This window comes from Monopterus albus, unplaced genomic scaffold (genome assembly GCF_001952655.1).
Source record: "Monopterus albus unplaced genomic scaffold, M_albus_1.0 scaffold204.1, whole genome shotgun sequence".
Taxonomy (NCBI): domain Eukaryota; kingdom Metazoa; phylum Chordata; class Actinopteri; order Synbranchiformes; family Synbranchidae; genus Monopterus; species Monopterus albus.
Genome location: NW_018128084.1, coordinates 587,037 through 598,858, shown reverse-complemented (window position 1 = coordinate 598,858; position 11,822 = coordinate 587,037). Strand labels below are relative to the sequence as shown.

Below are 11,822 nucleotides of genomic sequence, written 5' to 3'. Positions count from 1 at the left end.
GATGCTGCTGAGAAAATTTGTAACATAACTACCTCAGAAGCTGAGACATTTCTTTCCTGAATGTGAACCAGACTGTTTCATACTGTTCCATAAGATTTCACATCAATCATCCTGTTTTGTGTCACTTTGTGTCTTTGTCGTGTGCTTTACAGAGTCAGTGAACCTCTAATGGAAAATGCTCCAAACGGGCAACATTTTTAATTTTAGAGACCATGGGGACAAAAAGATTAAATATACAGAAGCACCCAGAAAATCAATGCTGTGCTTAAACGTACCAAACCAGAGCATAATGAATCAGCAGTTCAGAGAGGGACAGATTCCTTTAATTATGTCTCATATGAGTTGTTGTGTTCTCCACTTCTGCTCCTTTGAGATGGGCTGACTCAAAGATCTGGGAGGATGGCATTGAAACCTAGAACAGGATCAGTTCTCTGGTCTGAAATATCTGTCCACCAGAGCAGCACGCTGTCATTGCTGGACTGGTACAAAGTAATACATCTCTGGTATAAATATGTACACACACAAACATACATAGCCAAATATCATCTCATTCTTCCTGTCCTGTTGGCCCTGCAGCTGTGGATGTACCAGTAGCTGTTGGCAGAGCTGTTTCTTTTATACGTTAGTCTCCAGCCCATTCATATCAATGGAACAGTGATCCTTGTCCCTGTGCTCTCTCTTGTGGTGAGAGGAGTGCATATGCTTCTTCTTCTCAGTTGGCCGGATCCCCTCCTCAAGCTGAATCAGGCGTGCCACGTCTGGGGAGAGGTGGTCCTGCTTGCTGCCTGGTGGAGGCGGCTGGTAGCAGCCGTTCTTCTGATTCTGGTAGGCCATCATCTGCTGGATGCTTATCATGGGTTTAGTCTCACAGATCAGAGGCAGCTGGTGGAGGCAATGACGAAGAACAAGAGTGTCTTAGGATGACTTTCGGCAATTAAACAGGCAGTATTCATGAGTACCAGGAAAGTGGCCCAGAGACAGATTTTTAAATTGCAAATTGGTATAATCACACATCCCGTTTTTCTGGAAAGGTCTGTGCATGGACAGAATACTTTAGGACAGCTGAGGGACGAAAGTGATGAATAGTTTGCTCTAACAGCAGAGCCATAGCTGCCAAATAACCGTTTACTACTATTGATCACTTTGTTGATGTAAGTGTCTGGCTGAAATGGTGATGAAGATGTAGTACCCTGCTACTTGTTTTGGTGTTCATCTGAATCATTCTGGGCACAGTGTCCAAATGATGCAATGATAAACCTTTACACCTTTTATAAATAGTAAATATGGTAAAAAAAAAAACTATTGTCATGGTGGTCTAGTATCATTTTTAAACATTATAAATGGTTTATCTATAGTGAACTGAAAAGTTGGACATTTTTTAACAAGTTGGACATTTTGGGAAATACATTTATCTGCTTTCTTGCTGAGAGGTAGATTAGAAGATTGATACCACTCTCTCTGTCAGTCTATTAACTATGCAGCTAGAGCTTGGGGGCGATGGGACTAATATAATGGCTGGAAGCCACAGGGAAATTACTAGCTGGAAAACAACTCTTGGCAAGAAAGAAAGTAAAAGTATTTCATATATTGTTATTCCTTTAAATCTCTCACAGTTGGTTTGGCCTTGCCTGTACTCACCTGCTCCCCTTCTTTGATAAAGTCTTTTCTGCAGATATGAGCCATGATGCCTGTGGCCAAGGCATCACCCATCACATTGACCATGGTCCTGAATCGATCCCTGAATGATAGCATGAAAAGTCATCCACAGTGTCAGGGAAGCTTGGGAGAGAGAGATAGTCCTTGGTGTTCATAGGTCAGTCTACTGAGATGTTCAGGCTTATACAATGAGAATCATAACATTCCAATTACATCAAGTATGAGACATGTTTTCCTATATATATTTGCTGATTACATGTTTATTTAATCTCAAGGTATTGATTCAACTTCTCTAAAATGTCATAACCATTTCCCAAATTTAACTATGTTCAAATTTGATTTTATTTATTTTGCACAAATAAAAGACAAGTACAAATAAAAATCAATTTGCAGGGAGTGGACTCATTTCTCTGCCTAAGCAGTACTAAAATATAAACAGTCTTCAGCTTTTCACGATGGAAAGGTTTACAAGTTGGATCCTGTGTGGTTGTGCATGTACCACATAACTTACTATAGCAAAACCAATTTCCCCATGCGGACAAATAAAGTAATTTCTTCAAGATGAATCTTTACTTACAAAGCCCAATCCACAGCAATGATGAGAGTGATGTCATCGGTGGGCAGACCCACAGAGGTCAGCACGATCACCATGGTAACGAGTCCAGCCTGTGGGATTCCAGCTGCACCGATGCTGGCTGCAGTGGCAGTGATGCTGGGGCAACAGGGAGAGGAGCACTCTAGTTTGACAATGTAACAAAGTCTGACAGTTTTGTGACACACAGGCTCTGTCCTCACATGTTTCATGTTCTGCTAAGTGCTGGAAGATGGTGATGGTGGACCACAGACTATATGTAAAGATTGGATAGACATAGTTGATGTGGTGAATTGGTTATCTAAAACACTGATATTGTTTTGGGGGCATGATGAGGACAATTACAACACATAAATAAAGATGGAATTAGACATAGGCCATTAAATACAAGCAGGCTCCTCATTTTGATTGGTCAATTTTTCCAGTACTGTCCGCTACCAAGCATAACCAGTTGCCTTTTTGTTTCCAGTTGACTCACTTTAACATAATAAGAGGCTCTATTTCTAATCTAACCTGTAGCTCCACAAAAATAATGCGGTCAGTTGTTACTGGGCCAGAAAACGTTCTCTGGGTCAGTCAAGGAAAAAGTGTCTCCACATGTTGTCCCCAGTTAAAACATCATACAGTTATACTCTGGTGTAGACAGTGTACACTGCATTATCATGTAAGAAACACCACTTTGTGTGTGTGTGTGTAGATAATATTTCTGTGTTTTTACTTAAACATTTCAGAACAGGACTTTTACTTTATCAGCATATTTTTACATTGTAGTACTGCAATGTTTCATTAGGTAAAGAATTTGATGACTTCTTCCAGTACTGTATGGGGAGAATGACAGTTTCAGGGACAAAGACTAAGCTGGTGTTCTGTTCACAAGACCTTGGACCTCCAAGTGCTAACTGTGCTGCAGGACTGGGGAGGTTGGTGTTGGGACTGGGCTAGCATACAGATGAAGCAGCTCAATGGTTGGCAGCCAAGCGGCAGGGGAACAGGACAGAGAGGGAAATATTATAACTCTGGTGTGACGAGAGATGAGTAATACAGGTCATATGGGTTTTATTGCCAAGGGATTATGGGGGAATGGGCACAGACTGCAGCCAGGAGGAGAGGTCTGCTCTTAATGTTATTACACTGGGACCGCTCATCAAATCAGAAGGGGGGAGGACTTAGTCCTGAACATAGATGAGCTTGTTTACCTGTGGTTGAAAATTATAGGGTGCTGGTGTTGATGTGGGCAGAGGACAAGGGAGCGGGGTTATCTGTCTGTCTGTATCCCTGGGGCTTCCAGACTGATTTAGCACAAATCAGATCAGACTAAGAAGCTCATATGAGAGTAATCTGTGTGACATTTACATATATGTGTATCTACTAAATCTTATAATATTTTTAGTAATTCAGAATTAAACTAAATGTGTGATGTTAGATTAATTCACATGTTGACTCAAACCATCACAGATATGCACCATTTTTAAGCAATAAGCAATTTTCTCAAAGTATTCATTTAAATAATCCTTTAATGGAATCTATAAAAAAGGATTTTTAGTAACAAGTGTGGTATAACCTTTGCTAAAAAGAAATGTTGCTTCACAGTGGTTTTTGTAAGGATTAAACAAGCGAGATATGAATGTTTTAATTACTGATCTTAAGATGTGCTGGCTGATGGAGCCACACTAGCAGTTTCCCCTGTTTCCAGTATTCATCCCAAACTCATCTAACCGTCTGCTGGCTCCATCACATCTATACCATACAGACACAAGACTGGCATCAGTCTTCTGATTTAACTTGTGGCAAGAAAGCAAACAAGTGTATTTCTCAAAATGCTTACACTGCTGTTACTTAAGGGTGGGGGTCTGCAGTTTAACATAATGCTAATAGGCTCAGACAAACTGACCTTTAGGTTCACATTAAAGGCAAACCACCAAACACTGGATCCTACATTTTCTAACTAGCCTCTCTTGTTACTCTTTCCTGCCTGCTACTGTAGAGTAAATGGTATCCCATTCCAACTCCACATAGGAAATCTGTTAAAAACCTGTAGCCTTCAGCTTTAGAAATGTCCTCCAGTTCCACAGAAGACATACAGCTGTTTTCACAGGCTCCCCATGATGATGAAGATTAAGTTGATGTATCAGATTGGTGGGTTGCCCCTTCACAACCTGTGCTTTTATTTCACTACATTTATTCATCCATTCAAATCAAGAAAATTATAGAAACTACTGCTAAAAAGATTTAGCACTTTGCTATTTTTTACTGATATTTGATAAAGGAGCCTGGAGTGTGCTTTAACAGCCTTCCCTTTTAACTCCCCTCACCTGCTGATTTTTATTAGAGTTCATGAAATCTTCCATCAAATGTCCATGTTGAACCTGCTCTGCTTTGCATTTACCAGCCTTACCTAATTGTGATGATCTGTCCAAAGTCTAACTCGTAATTATTCACTTGGGCGATGAAAATTGCCGCCACAGCCTCATAGAGCGCGGTGCCGTCCATGTTGATGGTGGCCCCGACAGGCAGCACAAAGCGGATGATGCGTCTGTCAATGTGGTTGTTCTCGAGGAGGCACTTGAAGGTGATAGGCAGAGTGGCAGAGCTGCATCAGGAAAAGATAACAGATAATGAGCTTCATTTGAGTCAAGTTGAATAGTCAATTATATAACTTCACAGAATGCCTTTCACAGGAGCTACAATTATCACACAAAAACAGACGAGTCAAAATCTTTTCTTACATTACTCCATGCGGTTCTTTTCTTTCTGGGGAGGCTTCCTGTTTTGCCACTTTGACAAACTTAGGAAACACCTAGAGTGCTCTAAAACCATGTCAAATCATTGCCTATCCATTTGTCAATGTATTTATTGAGATGATTGTTAAAATTTCTGCCACAGTTGTTGATTGGGATCAAAAGATTCACACTATTTAAACACACTATTTGTGTCTGCTTCAAGTGCCTTAGATTTTGTGTTATTTATCTACTTTAAATTTCATTTGTGTTTTGTGGCATTCATGTTGACGGCAAAGTAAGAATTTCATTGTACAGGGAAACACGTTTCCTAACTGTGCATATGACAAATAAACACTTTGAACTTGAACTTTGAACTTTACAGGGGAAATAATTTAGACTTGGGGCTAATTAACTTCACTGGAGTTTTGGATTTTTTTTTCTTTGGTGGCATGTGTAGATGGAGCCACTTCACATGAACCAAATATTTTAGTCCTGTGACTAAAGTGTGTGTCCTGTGTGAAGTCCTGTTGTAATATTTGTCTTCAAATGTAAAAAATGACCTGGGTGGACCAACTCGCTACTGAGGCAGGAATGACTTGTTGCTGCCCTGAAAGAAAGCGAGTAGTACAAACACTGCTTCCTTCATCATTTAAACAGCCTTTCCCTGGTTATTGGAGCACTTAGTAGTATTTGTTTGCAGCAGGATCCTAAGTTTTATTCAATTTTATTCATAAAATTAAATAAATAAATAAAATAGGTAATTTTTTTTTCCTGATTCCATTTTCATTAGCACTACTACTATAAAAGCCTAGTGTACCTATTTTGACTCTTAGTTTTTCATCGTTGATGAACCATAAATTAAAGCTTATTATTATTAATAATGTGAGTGCACTCATTGTAAGTTCTAGTAAACATATTCACAGAAACCTTAAGATATAAAATTTATGAAATTTTCTGAAATGTACTGTCATAAATCTTCAGAGCCTGGTAATAAGTCACACTCTCTTCCAACCCTGCCCTAACCTAAAATACACATAGTGACTCCACCATTACCCAGGACACTGTTCTCCAACCGTAACCAACCATACCATGCACATACAGTATCAGAGAGTTTCTCCACTGACCTAAATACAAAGCATCCAGGATACAAGCTGACCCCTCTCCTCACCCAAGCAAAGAGCAGATATTTGGTGACTTGACACATAGTATCTAGACTGTAATTGCTCAGGTTAAAGGCCCAAATGGCTTGGCAGACAGTCCCATCTGAGAGCCAGGCCTGCTCAGCTGTCCAAATGGCAACCAGTGATGGAAGGTAACTAAGTACATTTACATCAAATACTATGCTTAAGTCTATTTTTGAGATATTTGTACTTTACTTTAGTGTTTTCAGTTTGTGCTACTTCATACTTCAACTTCACCACATTTAATAGACAAATATTGTACTTTTTACTCCACAAAATTTATTTTATACTGTAACTTTAGTTGCTAGTTACTTTGCAGAATCAGATACCCAGCAGTACTCCAAGCATATAAGATAAGATAAGACAAACCTTTATTAGTCTCACCACAGGGAACTTCATACTGTTATATAACCTTATATAAGTTTATATAAGCAAATAAGCAAGTTGAAATTAGCTCCCTCTTTACCAGCTGCAACGGTGAATGTGCTGTACACAACAATGCATCAATAATTATAGTCCAATAATATGATGCATTAATGTTAAATCTTCCATTATGAGTACTTTTACTGCTTCAAGTATATTTTATGCCAATACTTATGTACTTTTGCTTAAGTAACATTTTGAATGCAGGACTTCTGCTTGTAACAGAGAAGTAAAAGTAGCAACACCACTGTATAAAAATAGGGATGTGAAAAAAGGAGTACTTCTTCCACCAACACTGTTCTACAAAGATTTTCAATTAGAAAACTATAACATTAATCCATTTATTATCTATACCGCTTATTCTGAAGACGATCATGGGGGTCTGAAGCCAATCCCAGCTGACGTTGGCTGACATGTGTTTCAACTAGCCCAGCCAAAGTTCTCCTGCTTCCTTTTGTACTGAATCAGATTCCACCCTGTGCTGATAAACACTCCAACAAAGCAGTCCTATTGTCATATAATAAATATTTTTCTCTCTTATAGAAAAAAAAATTGTACATGTTGTGCCTGGGGAAATAATATACAAAAATCTCAATTTCATTGTCCAGTGATTCAATGGAAACTCAGATCTTCCACTTTTACCTGGATGAGGTGGCCAATGAAATGAGCAGGGCCTGCAGAATGCCTCTGATGTAAACGATGGGGCTCTTCTTAGTAATGAAGAAGTACATGGCTGGGAGAATGAATAGACCATGCAGCACCAAACCCATTACCACGGTGATGGCATAAAAGCCTAGCTTCTTCCCCATGGCTGAAGGGTCATCCATCTCCAAGATCTTACCAGCAACCAGGAACACAATACCAAAGGGGAAATACCTGGGAGAGGGCAAGAAAATGAGGTGCAATGCAGGACAGCCACAGCATCAGATTTTTGTTCAAATAAGGCTATTTCTCAAGGTGTCACATTTTAACAAGTCATGGTGAATTTGCTGTTCAGTAACATTTTTACTCCAGCCATACTAGCGTTTCAGTGAGGTTGGACTGTGGCACAGCTGTGCCTTGAGAAAAACGTTGTCATGCACGGAGTGATGACGCTAACAGGTAGCTAGTCAACATGTTTAATATGTTCCCCATTTTAGTTGCTAACACTCTAAGATGTGTTAATTAGCACTAACAGAAGACACAGCTGATGCTGATGGACATGTCAGTCAATTTACATTTATGGTCATTTTGATCAAATTCAAATTGTGACCTTATTATGTTAATAGTTAAGATTACAATTAATCCTGAGGGGTCATGAATGTCTGGACTATTTCATAAACGACTGTGTATTTCATAACTATAACCTAATTGTTTAAAGTCATTAAAATACATCATCTAAGAACCATGAATATCTGAGCAGAATTTTATGCCAAACAACTGGGCATAAAATTATTTTAATCTGTTTTAACAGGTAAGCAGTTAGGGAACCCCATAGTTATGAACATTCATCCTCTGGGCAACATGAATATCTATGCCAGATGAAAGGACAATCCATCCAATAGTTGCTGAGACATTTAACTAAAAACCCAAAATGCCAATGCAAATCTCTTGGTGGCACTAGAGGGAACCCTACTGGATCCCAAATGTCATTATAGGATTCATTCTCTTGGGACCATGAATATTGGTGCAATCCAGCCAGTGATTTGCAAGATACTTTAGCCTGAATCAAAATGGTGGAGCGACTGACCATCCAACATGCTGACAGACTTCAAACAATAGAGCAAAACTAAAAATTTGAAACTCCTGATGCTGTTTCAGCTAAAATATTGATTGATAACCCATATCAGCTTAACTGCTCACAAATGTTATTTTATTTTGATGCCGCTGACTACAGCTCTTACCAGATATATTACCAAAATATTGATTAATAACCCATACCAGCTTAACTGCTCATAAATGTTATTTTATTTTGATGCCGCTGACTACAGCTCTTACCAGATATATTACCAAAATATTGATTAATAACCCATACCAGCTTAACTGCTCATAAATGTTATTTTATTTTGATGCCGCTGACTACAGCTCTTACCAGATATATTACCAAAATATTGATTAATAACCCATACCAGCTTAACTGCTCATAAATGTTATTTTATTTTGATGCCGCTGACTACAGCTCTTACCAGATATATTACCAAAATATTGATTAATAACCCATACCAGCTTAACTGCTCATAAATGTTATTTTATTTTGATGCCGCTGACTACAGCTCTTACCAGATATATTACCAAAATATTGATTAATAACCCATACCAGCTTAACTGCTCATAAATGTTATTTTATTTTGATGCCGCTGACTACAGCTCTTACCAGATATATTACCAAAATATTGATTAATAACCCATACCAGCTTAACTGCTCATAAATGTTATTTTATTTTGATGCCGCTGACTACAGCTCTTACCAGATATATTACCAAAATATTGATTAATAACCCATACCAGCTTAACTGCTCATAAATGTTATTTTATTTTGATGCCGCTGACTACAGCTCTTACCAGATATATTACCAAAATATTGATTAATAACCCATACCAGCTTAACTGCTCATAAATGTTATTTTATTTTGATGCCGCTGACTACAGCTCTTACCAGATATATTACCAAAATATTGATTAATAACCCATACCAGCTTAACTGCTCATAAATGTTATTTTATTTTGATGCCGCTGACTACAGCTCTTACCAGATATATTACCAAAATATTGATTAATAACCCATACCAGCTTAACTGCTCATAAATGTTATTTTATTTTGATGCCGCTGACTACAGCTCTTACCAGATATATTACCAAAATATTGATTAATAACCCATACCAGCTTAACTGCTCATAAATGTTATTTTATTTTGATGCCGCTGACTACAGCTCTTACCAGATATATTACCAAAATATTGATTAATAACCCATACCAGCTTAACTGCTCATAAATGTTATTTTATTTTGATGCCGCTGACTACAGCTCTTACCAGATATATTACCAAAATATTGATTAATAACCCATACCAGCTTAACTGCTCATAAATGTTATTTTATTTTGATGCCGCTGACTACAGCTCTTACCAGATATATTACCAAAATATTGATTAATAACCCATACCAGCTTAACTGCTCATAAATGTTATTTTATTTTGATGCCGCTGACTACAGCTCTTACCAGATATATTACCAAAATATTGATTAATAACCCATACCAGCTTAACTGCTCATAAATGTTATTTTATTTTGATGCCGCTGACTACAGCTCTTACCAGATATATTACCAAAATATTGATTAATAACCCATACCAGCTTAACTGCTCATAAATGTTATTTTATTTTGATGCCGCTGACTACAGCTCTTACCAGATATATTACCAAAATATTGATTAATAACCCATACCAGCTTAACTGCTCATAAATGTTATTTTATTTTGATGCCGCTGACTACAGCTCTTACCAGATATATTACCAAAATATTGATTAATAACCCATACCAGCTTAACTGCTCATAAATGTTATTTTATTTTGATGCCGCTGACTACAGCTCTTACCAGATATATTACCAAAATATTGATTAATAACCCATATCAGCTTAACTGCTCATAAATGTTATTTTATTTTGATGCCGCTGACTACAGCTCTTACCAGATGACAATGGCAACAATCTTCAAAACTGCCTCATTTAAACTCTGGCAGAAGTTGACCAAAGCACTTCCATTTGGTCCCATTCTTCCTAACATTATTCCTGGATTGGAGACAAATACAACAAATACTGCAAGCATGAACTCATAAATATATCAGTCATACACCTACACACAGTGTTGCATTAAAGTCTTTGCTCTCTGCCTTCCTCATTTTACACAAGATTATGCAGAGATGTCGCTTTGCCAAGGCTTCAGTTATGCAACAAAGAAAAACTGTGTACATGATCCATGCAAACCACTTACCCATGGTTGCAGAGAAAATAACGATGCCCAGCACATTCATGCCTTCACTGGTACCAGGTGATGTTTTCATGATTACGTCGGGAGGCGGCGTCAGATCCAGGGAGAAGTTCTGGATGTCTGTGCCGTTGTCATCCTGAATGCCATAGATGTAGACCCGGCGCGTAGTTGTCTCATCCAGGACCTGAACCACCGTTGGTTTGGGGATGAGTTCTGGGACTCTCTGGGTTCGATACTTGGAACCAAATCAGAGCACACACCCTACCATCAGCACAGTACACATCACACCAGCAGAGATGTTCAAAGATGTGCAGTGTTCTAACAAAATCTTGACATGTGTGGGCTGATGTCAGAGGTGTTAAGATTCACATAAAGTAATCACATTACACAGGAAAGTTGACAATGAGCACAATACACTGTTATTTTATCATCTACAGCAAAAAAATTGCATGGTGGAAGAGAAAAACCTTAAATGCTTTTGACATTAAAACGATTCATGTCTGTAGGCTAAACTCCAAAATACTGGAGCTGTTTGTGGTTTAAACCCACTGGCTTTTCCAGTTTTTCTTTTATTGTATCTTGTCTTCAGCAGTTTAGCTTACCTGTTGAAAAGTAGCTTGAACCAGATTGGCTGGAAACATGTTGCTGGAGAAAGGAATTTTAAAAAATGTTAGTTTTTCAGTGAATGGCAGATGTGACTATAGTGTAAAATAATACATATATGTATTTATTTCCCAATGTAAATCTAATGTCAAAGTAAATGTCTTTTAAAACCACAGAAACAGATACCGAGCAAGATCTCAATAAAGAAACACAATGACTTTTATCACCTTATCCATTGGTTTTAAACATTGTGATGTCATCATGAAGCCACACGACAGATGCGATATAATCAGATAATCGATGTTGTAGAACTTCAAGTTTGACTCGAGTCCTGATTTTCAGTACTGGTGACTTGACTTGGACTTGAGCACTAATGGCTCAGACTTGGACTTGGACTGCATCTGCACTGCTGCATTTGAACTCAGAGGTTGGAGATGAGGACTGCCTTTTTTGTTAATGGCAATAATAATCTGGCAAACGTTGATAACAAAACATATTTGAAGTTAAGGTTTAGTGACTTGACTAGAACAGTGGATCAGATATGGCAGATAGTGAATTTGCAAAATATTAGCTATTTTGTCACGTACAGGATTTGTATCTCTTCTGTCTCAGATTTTTTTAAACAGTTTATGTTTCTTTTTATGTACATTTCCTCCTCTTGTTATTGGTCAAATAGGGA

At 38.0% G+C, this 11,822-nt stretch overlaps 1 protein-coding gene across 1 annotated transcript in view; it reads right to left on the bottom strand.

Moving 5' to 3' along the window:
- Positions 1-8: 8 nt before the first annotated feature.
- Positions 9-11,822, bottom strand: part of slc1a7a (solute carrier family 1 member 7a) — a 30,231-nt gene continuing 18,417 nt past the window's right edge. Inside the window, exons 4-11 of the mRNA XM_020618383.1 lie at positions 11,143-11,185; positions 10,544-10,775; positions 10,242-10,341; positions 7,215-7,448; positions 4,644-4,838; positions 2,234-2,368; positions 1,639-1,738; positions 9-882 (exon numbers count right to left, since the gene is read on the bottom strand). Coding sequence (XP_020474039.1) covers positions 616-882; positions 1,639-1,738; positions 2,234-2,368; positions 4,644-4,838; positions 7,215-7,448; positions 10,242-10,341; positions 10,544-10,775; positions 11,143-11,185 — 1,306 coding nt within the window. The 3' untranslated portion in view covers positions 9-615. The remainder of the gene's footprint in view (positions 883-1,638; positions 1,739-2,233; positions 2,369-4,643; positions 4,839-7,214; positions 7,449-10,241; positions 10,342-10,543; positions 10,776-11,142; positions 11,186-11,822) is intronic.